This window comes from Girardinichthys multiradiatus, chromosome 11 (assembly GCF_021462225.1).
Source record: "Girardinichthys multiradiatus isolate DD_20200921_A chromosome 11, DD_fGirMul_XY1, whole genome shotgun sequence".
NCBI lineage: Eukaryota > Metazoa > Chordata > Actinopteri > Cyprinodontiformes > Goodeidae > Girardinichthys > Girardinichthys multiradiatus.
In genome coordinates this window covers 25,056,471-25,076,424 of record NC_061804.1, presented here as the reverse complement: position 1 = coordinate 25,076,424, position 19,954 = coordinate 25,056,471, and the positions used below count along the sequence as shown (strand labels likewise).

At 39.4% G+C, this 19,954-nt stretch overlaps 1 protein-coding gene across 2 annotated transcripts; it reads left to right on the top strand.

Annotated features, from left to right (window-relative positions):
* Positions 1–738: 738 nt before the first annotated feature.
* On the top strand, positions 739–6,296 carry si:dkey-175g6.2 (trichohyalin). 2 transcript variants are annotated; one of them, XM_047378369.1, is made up of 2 exons: positions 739–986; positions 2,829–6,296. In XM_047378369.1, exon 2 carries the CDS (start codon positions 2,858–2,860, stop codon positions 4,856–4,858), a length of 2,001 nt encoding a protein of 666 aa, XP_047234325.1. In that variant the 5' UTR covers positions 739–986; positions 2,829–2,857; the 3' UTR covers positions 4,859–6,296. The 2 variants fall into 2 exon arrangements, with proteins under 2 accessions (XP_047234325.1, XP_047234326.1); XM_047378370.1 differs by lacking the exon at positions 739–986 and adding an exon at positions 1,755–2,150.
* Positions 6,297–19,954: the final 13,658 nt, after the last annotated feature.

Below are 19,954 nucleotides of genomic sequence, written 5' to 3'. Positions count from 1 at the left end.
ATCTGTAATGATTTTTTTATAATCTTCTGCTGATGCATGCACAAAGAGATCCCGTAGATTTTCTGAAACCTTGTTGAAAATTATGGCTGCAGTTAAAAGATGCAAATGAGCAATAGGACCTAGTACTACAGAAATAAACAGTTGTTATTGTCTAGCAAGTGGACGGGCTAATAGTATTTTGAATATTACATGAAGACCATTATATAAACTTAAAAAATGAATTGCTCCCACAGTCAGGGGGGCAATGCAGCCAAAGAGAGACGTCCACTATAGACTAACAACCAGACTGCAGGAGAAAAATGAGGATGCACCACTTCAGTGTCTGAAGCTGCAGATGGCAGGTTGTCCAAGCATCTTACCAAATGACCCTAAATTCTAGCCTGTGAACCAGGCTAGTGTGTTTTTATATTTCCCGTCTCCTGGATCCTTATCAAGCCGGGGCAGAGGAAGGAAGATGCAACATGCTAATCTTCAAGTGTGTGCGAAAGAAAAACAGCCCCACAGGAGCTCCATCACTACAATTTTTTCTTTTCATTCAGGAAAGTACTATTTCATTCATGCCATTTCCGTTCATTCATCAGCTCGGGCCAGCCTAGACTCACACTGCTATCTCCCCACCAACATTCTTATCAATGGGAGTGACGTCAGCAGCGCCTGCAGCTGGGGGTGTCGGGTGATTGAGGGGGAGAAGCGTCACGTGGTCCAGCGCGGGGTATATACGATAAAGTTGCGCTGACCGTGGTGCTGAAAATATTCATCCAATTGTACACCAGCGCTAGTGCCGCTGCGAAATAAACACACCTTCAAAACGAAACAAAGAACCTCAGATTGAGATTTCTTGGTTTTTTTTATGTTGGTCACAAGCTGAACAGAGAAGGAGGGAAAACTGAAATTCTCTCAGGCGATCCTCTATTCATGATAATAATCTTGGCTTTTCCTGTGCTTTGTGAGTTTCACCGCTTCCCCACCCCCCAGTGGGACTCCAGGTAAGTGGAGCGAAGTCTCATCTTTTATCTAAGACAAGGCAATCTGACCAAACAGATCAGGATTGTTTATTTGTCTTCTTTAAAAAAATAGGTACCGTTTTATATCTGCCAAACTGAGGATCGATGTCAATTTTGTGCATTTGAATTTGTTCATAATTTCACACAAAATTGCAGCTTTTTCAGTAAAATCAATATTTTTGCTGCAACTCGAAAGAGGGACATTGTTTAACTGAGAGCTCAATATAATCTTGGAATCTTTTAAAATTATTTTATTTATGAAAATTAAACCATTGAAAACATGCCATTTTACATTTTTTTAACAAGTGGCTTTAAAATTTTGAAAGAACAGTACGTTTTAAAAAAAACAGAGTTTACTTATATTAACCTCGTTTACCTTGGGCTTTAAAAGTAATAATTATATACACAATGGAAACAAAATGTATTTATATTTTTGTTTCGAGGTGACAATTAAAGATTTAACCCTCTGTTATGTGCATGTAATTGTGTTCAGTAAATACTTCTCTGCAGCAGCCCTTCAGATCTTTCTTGCGTTTAAATTTCGTGAATATTACATATGAACAAAACAAAAAAATATAGTATTTTTTTAACACAAAGACGCACTTTAAAAATAAGGCTTTAAAAAGGTATTAATATCTAAATTAATACATTTTCACCGTTTATGTAGGACCAGTTGCTTTACCCAACTTGGACTGTTTCGTTTCCCCTCGGTTCGTTAAAGAAAGACGAAAGCAAATTTAAATGCGGGCAGCGGTGCCCCCAAATTTTTGCGCTCGTCTGCATTCCGTCGCCGCGCCTGCCGCCACTGGAGAGACATACTTGCATCATGCAAAGGACAAAAGCCTCTTTTATCCGTCACTCGAGGGAAAAAAAATCTTAACATTTTTAAATCCCGCTTTTTTACAATTTGTGCCGACCACTCAGAGCCCGGGGGGTTAAACATCATCAGCCGTTGCCCCAAGCTTTACGCATGACTTGCCAGTACGTGCCATCTTTAACCATTCTCGTGCCAAATCGATCTGACGCACGGAAAATAACCAAAATAACGACTAAAACACAGGATTTTTTTTTACATCTTATTTTAAAGAAAGTGAATCTTAAAATGGGAGGTGTCTGGATCTTGGTTGCGTTGACTTGGAATAAAAGGTGAGAGATTTTTTAGTTTCCTTACATTAAAAAACAAATAATCCAGTTCATTCACTTGCATGTGATAACCACTGTAAGAATATGTGCGGTTAAATCTCGTCCTGCATAATACGACCGAGCAAGTGTTATTCTCAATCTTCTAATATGTACCGTGAGAAGATATTAATGTGGTTGAGGCGGCGATTTGGCAGGAGAAAAAAAAAAAAAAGGCCCAACTCGTGTGAATGATTTCTCTCCGTATAAAATACGCGGTGAATCGAACAAATTAAGGGGCGGTGAAGATTCATCTTCATGTTTTCCATGGAGGCTCCTTTTAACTGCAATGCTGAAAAATGCAGCTGCGAAAGAATATTGAAACTAGAATAAATCCGTAAAAAAAACGTACCGTTTTCATGGATAATTACACTTTATTCTCGAATATCTGTATAGCCTAATAGAAAACAGCATTACGAATAATGCATTTTGTATGATAGTGTAAATATAAAATATTGGGCAACAATGTTTGTCTTCAGTGAAATTCTAATTAATAGATATGCATTTTAATTTAAAAGATTAAAGTGATACCTATTATTCAGATTATTTTTTTATCCGTTCAAATCCCTCCATCATACTCTGTGTAAAGACGTTCTCATGTGTTTTCTCTCCTTCTTTCTCTGCCTCATTTTTCTTCTTCTTCAGGTGCTTCGCCTCCCTCCTGCCAGTCCTGCATGGTCATGACCTGTCATAACGCCCCTTCCCCAGCTCGCCTCATCCTATTGGTCCTGCTCATTGTCACTCCACAGCTAGCCGGCTCCGCCCCGGCATGGGGCGAGCAAGGGGAGGGAGGAGGAGTGCAGGGGCGTACACGGACAGACCACAAAGAGGACAGTCTGGGCCCCCTCCTCTCGCTTCCCCAGCCCCAGATTTTCCCTGGCACAGACGACGCATCGCAAGATCGGGGTCGTGGTCCAGGTCAAGATAACCAATTAGATAAATTGAGTGACCCCGAGCAGCTGCTTGCTGTTCTTTTGGAGTCTCTGGACCACCCGGGGGATGGCGAAATTCTTGCCAGCAGAAGCAGAGACTGGGAGGAAGAGGATCAGAGTCGGAAGCTGCCCTCCGCTGAAAGCATGCAGGGTGGTGAGATAAGAGGAGCAGAGCAGACAGAAGGGGAGAGGGGGAAGCAAGAGGACAATGAGAAGCAAAAAGCTGATAAGGCAATTGAAAAGGTAATTTTAGGCCATTTGGCAGCTGTTCAGGGGGATGAAATTAAGGAAAAGGAGGAAGAGGAGGCCAAAACCTTAAGATCAAGGGAGGATCAAAGGGCAACTGATGAAGAAAGGAGCAATGAAGAAGAGGAGCAAGAGGAGGGAAATAATTTAGAAAAACTCATAGACAAAGCCAAATCTTCATCCACTTTAGAGGGGAATGATCCCTCGTTGGAGCGCAAAATCCGTGGCTACTTCCAAAACATAGACTTGGGTCTGCAAGACAATGAAATCCTGCCTCCTCTGAAGGGCTACAAGGCGTACAACACTCAGCTCGCACGAGCTGGGAAGAAACAGCACTGGCAGGACAACATGTCTCGCAATAGACCTGTCAAAGGGGGGAACTTTATGGATGACTTCGAAGATGGAGGCGAGGAGCTGGAGGAGGAGATTGAAGAGGAAGAGGAGAGCCTCTCCCACATGGAGGAGGAGGCGAGGGCGCGTGCGGAGAAGCAGGAGGTTCTCCGGCAGCAGGAGGAGGCGGAGAGAGCCAGGGAGGAAGAGCAGAGGTTGGCGGACATCGCCTCTGACATGCTGCTGCAGTACATGGGCAAGAAGCAGCAGCCCTTCATGAAGCCACGACAGAAGAGCAGCAACACCGCTGAGGACAAGAGGTCAGAGGAGGTTCTCCCTGACGAAGACGACCTGGACCAGCAGATGATTGATAGGCTGATTGAGATCAGCAGCAAGCTCCATTTGCCCGCCGACGATGTAATCGAGATCATAAGCGACGTGGAGGAGAAAAAGAAGAAAAGGAAAGAGTTGCAGCAGCAGCCCTTAAACAGCAATCCGGTTGTTCCACGCTTCAGGCCTCTGGTGCCCCCTCCTCTCGCCACCCCACCCATTTACCACTACACAGCCTCAAAAAATCCTAAGAAAGCTCCTTATAAGCACAATAAATCCAATAAGAAATGGCACAAGGACAAAGTCAAGTCATACAAGCAGGACTATTGGTATAAGCCTCAGAAGCAGCTTGACTACTGGTATAAACCCCAGAAACAGTTTTTAGCCTTCCCCTCCTACCCCTACTACCAAAAGCCATATCGAGCCTACTACCCAGTTTACTTCCCATATCCTAAGGCACAGTACTATGGCAAGTCCTCCCCCTCCCGAGACCAGCCCTTCGGCCCCCAAGAACTTGATCTCCAGCACTCGAGGCGCAGGCACAGGGGTCGGGGTAAGAACCGGGCCGGACAGGGCTGGAGGCAGCAGCCGCAACCACGCCTGCCTCTCACACCTTATATCTCTAACTATATCCTGCCTCACCCACGGACCTACCAGCCTTTGCCCCCTCCCAAACCGGTGATCGCGCCCAGGAGGGGCAGACGACCACCATATAACTACCCACAGGTCACTCCAGGAGATGACTATGAGGAAGATGGGCTGGTACCTCAGCTGGACAGTGAGGAGGAGCTAGAGAACTTTATCGAGAGGATCTACATGAAGCGCAGAATGTATTGAGGGACTCTTTTGGACACTGTCAGATCAGGGGGACTGAAGGAGGGCTAGATTTGAAGAAAATTAGCGAAAATTAGAGAAAAGTTAAAAAAGAAGTGAAATGAAATAAGGAACTCAGAGGAGACATGTTTTGAGACTGTGGTCATTTTAAAGAGTTGGGACATGAAAAATGTTAGATTTCTGTTGTTCTTCACTGTAATTTTATTAATTTTTTTGTCAGCGTCCGGATGAGGAGGTCCCTCTTTAAACTCCCTGTAACCATGTTCAGCCTCTTGATGGGTTTACATTTTAAACCAGAACATACTGCAGTGTATGTCTGCCTCCATTCAGGTCAATCTTTGATGCTCTCTTGTATATTTCAGAGAATTATAGAGCGCGCAAAAACACAGATTCACATTCGCACAGAGGCATGCATACACATGCACCTATGACACTTTTTACGTGCACACTTTAAAACATATGTTTACAACATCACTTTGTATATTTTGTTGTATATTAATATCATATTGCAAAGGAAAACAGACCAATGATTTCCTGGCGATACAAAAAATGAAATTGAAAGTATATTTTTGTTGTATTGGATGTGTTTAGATGCCTTTCTTATGCCAAATTGGATTAACTTTAAACAGCTGTACACATTTCAGTGCAAATTAAAGATTCAGATTATTTGCCTTACCAGTGCCATGGTTCTATAAGGGATCTATCACATTGCATATGACTTTTATCACGAGTGATCCCGATATAGAAACCCTGTGGACTCCAAAAGCACAAACTTAAACAGTAAACACTTCCAACATGGTGGACCAGGGGTTTTTAACTATTCTGGGATCCAGTTTTGTTTGTGTCCACACATAGGGTAGTTTTATGTATGCCTTACATTTCCGTTGTTTTCATCTGAAGCCCTTTTACTTCTTGTGTACATTTTTGTTTCTTCACCTTCTCTTAAATTCCTTTTCTTTTTTAAAAATACTTGAAATCACACTATGTGTTTTGCAGCCTTTTATTACAAATGTTTCCACCAAGAGGCTACAAGAATTTTGGTCATTTTCAGGAGATATTCATCGAAAAGCTTCAGTCCAGGGAGTCAGGGATTGTGCGTAAGCCGTTAAATGCACGTCTTTCTACTTGCATCTTAAAAAATGAATAAAAAAAATGAACAAAAAAAGAGGAAAAAAACAAAACAGTATGGAGAATACAAAAATGTTTGTTTTCTCTGAATAAACTGTGAACCTAAAAAAAAGAAAAATCAAAGGAAAGAGGGCCACTGTATGCACAGTGAAGCCATCTGTCTTGTAAAAGGAGAGTGTTGTTGTTGATGTCACCTTTAGCATTGTAAGATGTACAGTGTGAAATAAATATGCCCGTGCAATGTGTAAATAACAGCATGATGATTAATAGTTTTGCTATATGATAAAAAAATAAAAGCAATTATTTTATTAAAGTTCAGTTTTTTTAATGGGTTTTTGGAGAGTGCTGTATTGTATGCATCCAGCAGCAATGAGAAAATAAAACCCAAATGGGACAAAAAGATGACGGCAATCAGCCGAAGCTTAGTGACAGCACGACTCATATATGTCACAGCCGCATCAGGATGGAGACAAAGCAGAATCCTTTAGAGGGGGTTTGATATATTCGCAAATAATCAACACAAAACCAAGAAACCAGAATGAATGGGGATAAAAAGTGGAGAAAAAAATAAAGTATGGAAAAATTTTGAAGGAGGGGTGGGTGAAGGGGGAAATGGTAACTGCAGTGATTGATGAGTCACATGATTAGTGGATGAGTCATCCATCTATACACTTTACTGCGCAGGACCACACACACACACACACACACACGCACGCACGCACGCACACACGCACGCGCACACACACACACACACACACACACACACACACTCTCTCTCTCTCTCTTTCTCTCTTTGAGCTGTATAGTAATTTAGCTGCTGGCATTCAAGATAAAGATTGAGTCATGTTCGCCTCAGCTTAACGCCTGCCAGTCGACCGGTGGAAAAAGGTGTTTGGCAGATGGGTTTTGCCATATCTTGTTTTCACACCTCCCTCTCGCTCACATCACACACACAGTATGCTCTCCTGCTGTAATTTCCTTGAAGTGCTCCTGATTTGCTGCTTGTTTGGCATCATGACAAACTTTATGAATGCTGTCAGTGGAACAAACACTAACTGTGATTAGCTGTCTGTCAATACGGTGCACATCAGATGTTATCCCTCCAGCTCGCTCTGGTTGTGCAGCAATAGGTTTGGTTTGGCTATGAATAACTATTAATAAGTGCCAAGGGCAGTTATTAATAAAGTTGATCATTTTAATCAAAATTAAAAAGTCAGATGACCACTTGATTATCAGGAAACAATAGTCAAATAGCTTTCTGTCTCCTGGTTAGGTGTGGTACAATAGATGAATTTGTGCGCCACCATCCTCAAACAGCAAGCCCTACACATGTATACAGAATAAACACTACTTCTGTCTAAAATACAAGAATTTATTAACAAAATACTTGTTAACATACTTCAATCAACAAACTCTTTAACTGCACTAGTAATATTCATCTAAACTACTAAGTAAAAGGGAATAGAATAATAAGAAAACTAAGGAACTAAAGAATAATAATGATGATAGCAATGAAAAAGAATAAAACTGAAACACCAATAACTAATCAAATAATGCTGGGATATCACAACTACAGTGTGAATGTGTCCAAGGTTTGTTATGAGGAAATGAAAAAGAAGCTAAATTAGCTCTGAAAGCAAAAAAAAGGACAACAATTACTGTTTGTTCAAACAACCAGTTCAGAGTGCAAAGCAGAAGGGAAAATAAAACATAATTTTATTCAAATAATGTTTTAAAAATAATTTGCTGAATTAGAAATCAATAACGTTTTGGACAATTGATTCTCAAAGTTGTGTTAACTAGCCATCACAGTGACTGATTGAATGTAGTGATGGACTACCGAGAGGGTGGCTTAAAACAGACATACGCTAGGTTGTCCAAAGTATTTCTCTACTTTTACGTGTACATGAACTTTGATGACATCCTATTCTTAATTTATGAGGTCTATTTGGTTCATGGACCCGCAGTTGCCAGCAATAGCAACTTTAACTATTCTGTAAACATCTTCCAAAAGGTTTAGGACTGTGTTCACAGTTAGAGGAGAAAATCAGAATTGCAGCCTCCGCTCTAATTCACCCTAAAGGTGTTCAAGAAGGTTGAGCTCAGGGCACTGTGTAGGTCACTCAAGTTTCTCCACACCAAACTTTGTACACCTGCAGCCATGGAAGTGATTGTAACGCTGGAATTCACTGACTTGGTGCTGTGACCCAATACTTTTGGCAATATAGTTTATTTCCAAGTAAACAGAGAAATGGTTCTCCAGAAATAAAAAATCTACTTTCTTGCATTGCCATCTCAGTCCCCTGACCTGACTTCTGAAGAAAACCTGTAATGAGCTGAAGATGACATAGTATAAGAGAGCTGAGCTTTTGAAAGATCATCAGTTGAATAAAAGGATTGACAGCAGGGGTGACAATAGGCCCAGCACCAGTGAATTTATTGCATATATGTGTAATCAGAGCTGGCCAAAACGGTAACCATGTTAGTTCTGCTGTGTTTACAATACAGCTCCTTGTGTTCGTGCCGCGATTGGTCGTAGCACGTCGCCAACTCTCATACACACATTATTATTTGTATTAATGGTACTTAAAGGTATATGTGGGACTTAGAGAGGTTGCTAAATAGAGCATTTTTGCACACACACACACACACACACACACACACACACACAGGTATGAGATGTCATAGGTCTGTGGTGTTAGTCATACCTCTGTAAAGCTGTATGTAGAACTGCACTTTGACCAAGTCACTGTCGCAGTGCGAAAACACAAACAAAAGCTGGAGTGTTGAGCAGCAATCTATTTCCTTTCATTCTCAGCAAGAAAACATCTGCTTGTTGATACATTGTCGACATCTGTCCGCAGCAGTGGGATTTGTTAAATATGTGTTCTTCTGATTTATAGCTTTGATATTATTTGCTAGCTTTAAGTATTTCCACCAGCTGTTCCGGATGTGCAAACTTGTTGCTGCTTCCTACCATATAAAGCACATTTTGTTTTTGCCAATACAAAATTACTAATCCCATGACAGTTTGACAAACTCTGTATGCTCTTGTTGTTTCATTGATTTGATTCAGTTTCGGTTGTTGAAATTAGATACCCTAAGCACAAAGGAGTAATATTACATTTTTAAACTCAGACATTGAATGTTAAACAGATGATCTTTGTTTAACCCACAATAATATCTGAAAACTAATGGAAGTTATATTAATTACTCATTATCTTCTATATGTCCACCGGCCTCTTTGTAACTTAAGGTGCCTCTTGAATCTCAGTGAGAAATAAAAAGACCAACTTCTTTGACAATGAAAGAGGATAGTTCAAATTTAATATTAATGATTTGGGAGTCTGTTATTGGAAAACCTTTAGACACATGCCAGCCAGTCTAAAAAGTATTTGGTGTGTAACTGAGTTATTTACTTTCTAGTCATGACATTTTGTTTGCTACTAAATATAATGCAGTCAACTGTTAGTGGTGTAAAAACAAAGTGGAAGTGATTAGATATCACGGCAACTCAGCGACAAAATAGGCCAAGTAAAGTCAAAGAGCGGGGTCCGTGGATACTGAGGACCATAGAGCACAGAGGTTGCCATCTTTACATAGAATCAATCGCTACAGACCTCCAAATTTGATGTGGCCTACAAATTAGCTCAGGAGAAGTGCAGAGAGAACTTTATGGAATGGGTTTCCATGATCAAACATCCAAACCTTACGTCAAGTGCAATGGAAAATTTAGATGCAGCTGTATAAGCATCACTGGACTTGTAAGGTATCACGCCTCTCTGTTAGGTAATCAATAGGAAGAATCTAGGTTTGGGAGTTGCCAGAAAAACAACACTTGTTTGCCTGCAAGGTGTCAAATTTACCAAGATGTTTTGGACAATTTCATGCTCCTAACATTGTGTGGATTGTTTGGGAATAACCCCTCTCTGTTCCACATGACCATGCACACACCCACTCATACCTAAGGGCAATTTGGAGAGACCAATTAACCTACCAGTCATGGTTTTGGAGTGCGGGAACCCAAAGTACCTGCGGAGAAAGAGCATGCACAGGGGAGAACATGCAAACACCATGCAGAGAGACCTCCGACCAGGAGTTGAACCCAGGACCTTCTTGCTGCAAAGCAACAGGGCTACCAACTAAACTACCTTGCAGTCCTAAATGAATAAACATTTACATGAAAAATCTGCCTGCTAAATCAAAGTGCCATCAACAAGCAATGTGTTTGTATATGTGTTTAAGTAACTTAACTTGTTTAAAATGTACAGGAGTTATTAGTTGAGCTGTGGTGAGCAATGATAGCTGGAGGTCCCAAATCAAATTTTGTTTAGGGCCCTGTACAACCTTGGCTGGCTCAGCAGATGAGTGCCATGATTAGTTACCCTGGAGATCTCACAAGACTCCAGCTGCTGGTTTCCCCAGTAGGCATTGACTGGCATTCTGTACATTAATACCATCATTTATTCAGGAAACATTTATATGCATTATTATTGTGATTGAATTGGACTGTGTGTAAATGAATATGATTGTGTCTATATGTTTGGACTGTAGTAGTAAGGTTTGGAATGATTTAAATATTGCATATGACTTGGACCTGTCTGGCTTGTAAGTCAGTGGTATTTAAACAAACTGAACTGAATGGATTAGAAATAAATTGAATGAAGTGATTTGCCCTTTGTAAAGAAACGTATTTAATAGCTTATAATCTACTTTATCAATAGGACCTACCGGTATTTAATGCATGTATTATTTACACTTGTCAGCTTTATTTGCAATGGTATTTTGAATTAATTTCCAACAATTTGGATTTATTTTGAATGTCTCTCACCCTGTAGACAAATTTTCAATTGATGCATGATGGTTCTGGAAAGCAGTCTCTTTAAAACATGAGGTCCATGAAGGAAGATGTTTCTATTATTTACCCATTTTAAAGGGCACATCGTGACCTCCTACTTCCCACAATCATGTTACTGCATAATACACACTTAAAATGAAAATCTTTATCCACACATAGAATAATCTTTGTCACATGTAAGGTCATGTTACACCCTGATGCTAATCATTTACATTTTTCCTGGTGGGCATGCTATAATTAACATGCAATTTAAATATTTCAAAAGGTTCCAACTTTCACAGGCACAAAACCTGGTATACATCCAACTCCTGGCTCAGATGAACCCGACAGCAGAGCAATTTATCAGCAATGGCCCCAAAAGCTCATGCATTTACAGAAAGAGAAATGAGAGAAAAAACATGAACCATTACCTACAGGAATATTAAATTATGATCATAGATATTTTTTTTTTACCAGAGTACGATTTTGTGTTGACCTTTTATTTTAGCGTGATATCAAAAAAATTATTTTTATTTGTGAATGTGAAGTATAAAGCCCAGATTTTAGTAATACAGTACAGACGTTTACAGACTGAATGACATTACGATGCCACAGCATTAAAAGGACCAAATTACCGCTACAAAAATGCATCATATTAGGTTGCATGGCAACAAACAGTGTCCTGTTTGTGTTATTTTTGCTCAGCAAATGGTGTATTTTTATGGCCTTTTTTAATAGCTTCCCTTTCTCCGTGTTGCTACTGTTTTTCTGCACACTGATGCTGTTGGTTTCTTACTATAATTACAGTACAATGTTCTTTTGGTCATAATTTTTGTCAAATAGGTGAGATTTTTAGATGAATATGGTAACAGTTAAGTAAAAAAAAATTTCATTTTGTAACTGACCATTTCACCTTTGGTGGTTGGTTATAAATTTGCCTTTGCCTTGTCACAGCAGTGTTACTTGTGTCATTTTCTTGAACATTTTGCATCCATTTGGTCAGTTACACAAAAAGTGTGTAAATAGTTAGATATTTATTAAAGCCAGACCACTTTAATATATTTTGTTGGCTTGTTTACCTTATGCTCAAGTTTACAGCTGCCTCAAAAAGTATGTTTATTTTGGCTCAACAAGATGCAATAAGATGGAACATTTGTGGTTTTCAAGGACAACCTTCAATAATGTATGGAAAATAATAGGATGACTTGTCATGGAGGAGAGGCTTCACGGCCAACTGTTGAGGTAGGCAGCTGACAGTGGGACGTCAAATGGCGGCTAATTTTGTTGTGGCACGCATGACAGAGTTAGGATGCATGTAATGAGGTGTGCTTAAAGACAGAGGCTTAGGTCTGTCTGCCTTTTTCTTCGACGCTCCTTGCGTCGAAAAGAGGATGAAAAGGGTTATGAGTGGGGGTTCAGCTGCTGTGCACACACAGCTAGTTTTGTGGGGAGCCAATACTGATAATGTATGAGTCTCCCCTCTCTTTAAACTTTACTATAATACCTGATTCTTTACATAAAACTGAAGGCTAATGCCCTAACCATCAAAATTAAATATGTGTGGCTATATGAATGAAAGCAGCTCTGTTAGGAATTTGGTCATAATGAAATACAGTTTATATCACCAAGAGCAAAAGGAGAGACTAACATAGCTAATGGTAAATGACACCTATATTTATATTTTAGACAAAATATGATGCATGGATGAATAAGTAAGAGTTCAGGTTAAAGCTGTAAACGTCTGTAAGTTTAGGTGGGGAACTGTGAACAATTAATTTATTTTAACCCGAGTAAGCCGAATTTAGAACTTATTCTTGTGAATGTTGAACTCGCAGTTAAATACACTTTATATTAAAAAATAAATAAATTGGAGTTACAAAAACAGATTAGAACATGAAGGGAGTACAAGAGTGTAACATGTAGATCTGACAAAGACCGCAAGCAAACCAGGAGTATAAATACAGGGAGAGATTAATAGAACAATAATATGGCAAGTCTGATTAACTGAATGAGCAAAAGCTGTGGAGGAACATGAAGTGTAGAGAGAATTTATTATACTATTAAACTCAAAGGGCACAAAGGAAAAAAAGTGACTAACATAGCCGCTCTGAACCCCAGGATGGAATGGAACTGGAACTAAACACATGTAAGAACTAAAATAAGACATATTGAGCTAAATACCAAAATACAGGAATAACCTACATAAAAAGAAACAGATTACCGAACTCAGACAACCCATAACCTGTGGCACAGATGAAAGTGGTGTTAAATTGCCAGTAAATGGACAGAACTTATATATCGCTTTTTCTGTCATACCAACCACTCGAAACACTTTAAACTAAAGCCACATTCACCCAATCGCTCTCACACATTCATACACAGATACGTAGATCAGTAGGCAACTTGAGGTATAGTGCCTCGCCCAGAGGCACATTGACATGTGGCAGAAGAAAGTTGGAATTGAACCCACATCTTTCGGACCACAAGATGACTACTCTCTCTAATGAGCTTGTCACCTCCAGTAAAGCAGTTGGTAGGTGGACAGACATTGCTAACCAAGGATACAAACTGATTTGTCCAGTTGCTGTATGAAAGAAGGAACTCTATTAATATCCTTTATAGTTTCACTTAAGTATAAAATGGCAGATAATGACTCCTAACTTAATCCAGTCTGTTTTCTGTCTGTTTGGATGTTTAAAATCAACAGAAATAATAACTTTACCTAAAGGGCAGTTGATTGTCCAAACTTTGTTATTGCACATTTGATAGTTATGGTCATCAGCACAAAAATTAGTTGTTTCAGATTAAAGCCTTAAAAATAATTACAGCGCCATAGAAAAATAGTTGGCGTTCTTCCGCTTTTGCTTTTTTGTCACACTTAAATGTTTCTGATCATCAAAAAATTTTATAGCAGACAAATATAAACAGAGTAAATAAAAAACTATATTTAAATAAGTATTTCAAGTGAAACATGATATGTTGCTTTTTGAGATCTTTTTGCCTACTTCATGCCGTCAGACTAGTTCTATTTAAATGATTTCTTAATTCTACAGATCTGGCACAAATCAAGCCTGGGTGTGGCAAGCGAATGTGAACCAAACAATATGGTTAATCACAAGATAGTGTTTTCCCTTAATAAAAGACATGTTTATTTGAAAATGATTTTGTATTTGCTCAGGTGATTTTTTTTTTCAAAATGTATCTGATGGTCCCAAAACGTGTGGCAAAAAAGCAAAAACTGAAGAAATACATAAGGGGGCAAACATTTATTGATCAATTTCCAATTATGAATGTGATACAACTCCAATTGTAGATGTGGATTCTTGAAGAAAAACAGGATCTACTGACGCATCTTCACCACTTGCTGTTGAAAGACTAACAATTCAGGGCATTTCAACTCTCAGAAAGGCTTCTTTCTGGCAGAACTGTGACTATTGATGATGCATAGTTATTCTGACAACTACATTGCTAGACAATTGCAACTGTTTCCTCACTCCAGCTCACCTGTTGGGACCCCAGCCATGGGTACAAAATGAAAGGCCAGTACGAACTTTTCTGGAACTTTCAAAATAAATCCCATTAACCTATTTCCAGCACAGCCAGGAAAAGGGGTAACAGCGGACTTCCTGTGACATCACTGTCCGAATAAAAACCCCGCTTTTGCAACAAACTGACCTCTTCCACGCAGGTCCCCAGAGGAACTGGACGGAGGGACACAGCGCGCTAATGTCTCTTTGCAGGCAAACAGACATAACTCTTCAAACTGGATCCAAGAGTGTCATACGATCACGCGATCATATGCACTAAGTTAAGTAGGAATTAATTGCTGTTTATGTATACAGTATTCATTCTTGAACGGGGTAATTAAGGTACAAGCGTGGCTTGATTTTTCTCTCTGAGGTCTACAGAAGTAAACTGTGTTCCAGAGAGTTCCCAGCAGAGACCCTGTCTCTACAACACCGAGTGGAGCGGTTTTCCCGGTCTGAAGGAAGGACAATGGGACCGGCTCACAGCTGTAACGTGCAGTTTGGCCGGCTGACAGAACGAGCCGCCCCACCCTACAGCTACGGAGGTTAGCTGCAGTTAACCCTTTGTTCACTGTGGATGCTTCCTTCAACTTCATCGCCCGGACAACTTTTCCTCAGCATGGTTCACGTAAGAGGTTGTGTTTTGGGCAGAGAGAAGTAGTTTAGAGTGAAATAATCTAAACATTTTTCGTTTTATGACGTTTGGTTTTGTTTATGTTGAAAACTCAGCTATCTTAGTGGTAGCAGATTATAAAAAATATAAGAAAATAATATTTCCCTAAATATTATTTTACTAAACTTGAAAACTAAGTAACACAATTAACCTCATTTCTCAAAGATTTGGTTCTTATTCAAAATAATATTTCTTTAAATATTATTTTAATAAATAACGGCAGCCAATTAAACACCGTTGAGAATTGGTCATCCAGAAGGTTGGTTTTATTCAGTAAATCATTATTCAGCAAAATCATTATTTAAATCATTATTTATAATCATTATATATAATCATTAAATCAATATTATTTTATTAAAACAATATTTTATCAGGGTCTGCACGGTGGCACAGTTGGTAGCACTGTTGCCTTGCAACAAGAAGGTCCTAGGTTCAATTCCCAGCTGGGGCTCTTTCTGCATGGAGTTTGTATGTTCTCCCCGTGCATGTGTGGGTTCTCACCGGGTACTCTTGCTTCCTCCCACAGTCCAAAATGCCTGTTAGGTTAACTGGTCTCTCTAAATTGCCCTTAGGTGTATGAATGAGTGTGTGCATGGTTGTTTGTGTGTTGCCCTGCGATGGACTGGCAACCTGTCCAGGGTGAACCCCGCCTCTTGCCCATAGACTGCTGGAGATACCAGTGACCCACTATGGAATAAGCAGTAGAAAATGACTGACTGACTAATATTTTATCTGATCTTGCATTGTGAATGGTTGTCTAAAGGTATGCTGATTATTGCCAATTATTAATAATGAGGTGGTAAATAACAGCATATGGTAGTTATATAGATCAAATTTTAATAAAAGGGCATAATAAGAAAATGATGCTAAATGCAGACTTCTTTCAGCCAAACACCAAAACATCAGTGGAACAATTTCCACAAAATCCCTGCTAAACCTTGAGTCCTGTTTGATAGGAATTGTTTTTGATTCAGTCTCAAAATAGAGACTCCCTTATTTGTGTAAAATATATACAGCAGAGATTGTAATACTACATGCATTCACATACACAAAGGAAAAACTGCTGACATGAATTGTTGGATTACATTTTGTAAGTGGTTTATTGAAAAATAAAATACCTTACAAAAATCCATTGATTTTCTTTTACATTTTGTCACATTACAGCCACAACTTCAATGTATTGTATTGCCATTGTTTTGTAATGGACCACCAGAAAAGTAATGCATCACTATGGAGTGGAAGGAAAAAGAGACGTTACTTAAATCTTCAACAATGGGCTGAGAATTTGCATTCAATAACTCTCCTCTGAGTCAATACATTTACTGAAATTATAACATTTTGGAGTAGACCTGCAGTCTCTAGATCAGCTTTTGTAATCTAGAGACTGAAATATTTTTAAACAACATAAATATTTTTGAACAAGCTAAAACGATAATGTTTTGACCGCAACAAATCAATAGTAAGTTCTGGATCATTCTCCTGCTGGATGGAGAGCCTCCGCCCCAGTCTTAAGACTTTTGCAGGTTCCGCAAGTGTTCCTCCAGAATTCGACTGTATTTAACTCATCCATTTTCCCATCATCTCGGGCCAGCTTCCATGTTTTTGCTGAGAAAAAGTGTCACCAAAGCATGGTGCTACCAACACCATGCTTCACGTGGGAATGGCCTGCACTTCTATAGCGCTTAATCAAGTGGCCAGAGACCCCAAAGCAAAGGTTCGAACTGGCAGCCCACCGATTATAGGATGAATTCCTACTACCTGAGCCACAATTGCCCCTGACATGAACACACCATGAATGCTGTGTTCTTGGCGATCATCTATGTTAGTCCTCTCTGCCCCTACTCTCTCTCTCTCTCTCACACACACACACACACACACATACACACACACGCACATACACACAATTTGCCATGTTGACCAAAAAGGTCCATTTTGGTCTCATCTGACCAGAGCACCTACCTTCACATGTTTTTCTGTCTGCCCTACATGGCTTCCAGCAGGCAGGGCTTATAATGGCTTCCATTGATCACAGATTGTCTCCTTACTGCTCTTTCATAAAGACTAGATTCATGGAGAGTATAACTAATAGTTGTCCTATCAACAGATTCTCCTACCTGAGCAGTGGATCTTTGCTGCTCCTTCAAGTTACCATGGGCCTGTTGGAATCTCTGATTAATACTTTCCCTTTCAAGGTGGATGGCGATGGCTTGGCAGGTTTGCAATTGTGCCAGTTGTGCATTTTCTAATAGTGGACTAAACAGTGTTACATGTGGGGTCCAGAGCTTTATTGAATTGTTATTATTTATATTGTTTTATAACCTAACCCTGACAGAAATTTCTCCATGATTTTATCCCTTTAATCCTAACCCTCCGTGTTTCTTGGTCTTTGATTTTATTTGTTCACTAATTAAGCTGAAGCAGACTCTGAAACTCTCACAAAGCAGCTGTTTTTATATCGAGATTAAACACAGGTGAAGTACATATTAGGTGAGATTTAAAGGTAACTGGTTAAACTAGATTTTATTTACGGGTACCAGATTAAAGGTGGTTGAATGCATATGCATTCTACGCTTTTCAGGTTATTTATTTTATAAAAACTTTGAAACTATGCTGTCACAATCTGTTAGGTTTTGAGTTTGAGCTCCTTATCTGTTTGCTCTACTTATGTTGCTATTATTTCAGTTCATTCATGTTTATTAGATCCATCATTCATTCTTGAGTTTAGATTACATTCTGGGATTCCTGAGTTAGATGTTTTAGTTTGTATTTCCTTGTAGATTTATTCATCCCTGTTTATGTTCTTTAATTAGTTTCATTGTCATTGATTTCTGTTAGATGTTGTGTTGTTTCCCTGGATTCTCTGCTGTGTTAATTGTCTCCCTATCTTAGTTGCCCACAGTTTCTCTCTTCCACCAGCTGCTCCTGATTATCCTCTGATTAGCTCCCTTTATTCTTTGGTCCATTCTCCACCCATACTTAGCATTTATACTCTCTGGTTGTTATTGTTCTTCCCTGGTTCTCCTGTTAAACTACCTGGCTCCATGTCTGTTTACCTGCATGTGTTCTGCATCCTGGTCTCCGTGTAATATTTATTTATTCATTAAATATCCTCTTTTCTCCTTTATACTCTGCATTTGGGTCCTTCATCTACCTTAACGTGACACACATGACCTTTTCTTTAAATTATGTGCTACTTCCTGTTGGTCTATCACATAAAATCCTAGTATAATACATTATGGTCAACTTGACAAAATGTGGAAAAGGTTAAGCAGTTCTTTTCAAGGCAGTGTACTGGTTGACTTACAGTACATAAAAAGGCTTCTGAAAACTGTTAAACTTTTCCTCCTGTTCAGAAGATGTCAGCTTGCCACTTTCGGGGAGAAATAACTAATGATGCAAAAATGATTTGAATTTCTATTTTGTTTAGATGCATGTTCAGCCAACAAAGTTGTTTGCAGTCCTAACCTGAAAGCATTTTAAATTAAACACGAATCTCACCTCACTACTTTCCATGTTTTTCCCTTATAGCAACTTTGTTGAACATAATACACTCCATTAAACATGCTTTCAGCAGCCATTAGGACACAGAACTGCCAGGATCTCCTTCACTGCAACACTCTCCTTGTTTATGATCTGTGCACCCCTTATCTTCCTGCTCACCTCTTTCATCTTTTCCTTGCCTTTCTTATCCCAATCTGTACCATCTTTTTTCCTACAATTATCTATGCTCCCTCCACAACCTCCTCACTTATCCCTAATGCTACCTAACGCCCAGTCTTACCCTCCTTTCCTTCTATCCTTTCTCCATTTCTTGTTTTGTATGCAAACCCCAAGGGAAAGAAAAAAATGGGTGGAAAACACTCTGCACCACTGTCACAAAAGACTGGTGAGTCATCTCCACTTATGTTCCTCGTCTCCATCGTCTCCCTCCTCCCACAAAAAACAACGCATGAGCACACACACACACACACACAAATTACCTGCTGCGCATTTACAGAATGACACGTACAGATGCACAAATGTTGGTGAGCTACAGACAGACATTTGCACAGAAACAGATTTCACAGCTCAGATGGTTAACGGTAATGGTGGCTAAAATTTCCACTATAAAGTGCCATGCACAACTATGCAAATCTTTTTTCACAATAAGTAATTTGGATAAGCTGTGAGAATGATGATACACAAATTCAGATCAACACACCGCTAAAGTGTTAATAATACAACATGACTGTCTATTATGATTGTGCTTAGGGGGGTTTAAATAGAAAAATGAAGAAATGAGAAAGCATAAAAGACTACAACAAAACCCCCTCGGGAGATATTAATCTTTTTTTGCTCATGTTTATACATCTACATTTTAAATATCACAAAGAAAATACTCTTTCTCCATCTGCTGGTGGGATGTGTCTCTGCAATCAAAGAGGAGCTGAGAACGAGAAGAAAGCTGTGAAAAATCTCTATCTCTGGTTTTTATCCCAGTGAATGTGGAAGAATGGATGAAGGAATTCACATTTATCACTGTTTAATATACCTTTTCACAACTCTACCCTAAACATCATCTCGCAGATTTGTGCGAGAACATTCCATATTTCCAAATAAACCCATTGCTGTGCTTATATTTCTCAACGTACTATTTTTCTTTAACAATTCAAAACTCCTACAAAAACACTCTTCATCCAGTCATACAAACACTATAATCATGTAAAAACAGAGGGTCAATCATCAACTGCCGCTTTATATAAAGTATGTACATGTTAGAAGATCTGCAACACATTACATTCACAACTCTTGAGGTTCTTGCACACGTTGTGTGAGCAGTGAGAAAATGTCTGGCCTCTGCAGGCCTCACTCAAGCCAAACCAGACTCCACCTCAAAGACACCGGAGCCCTCATCTGATTAGTCTTTACAGAGACCTGCTTGTGAGCTATTCAGA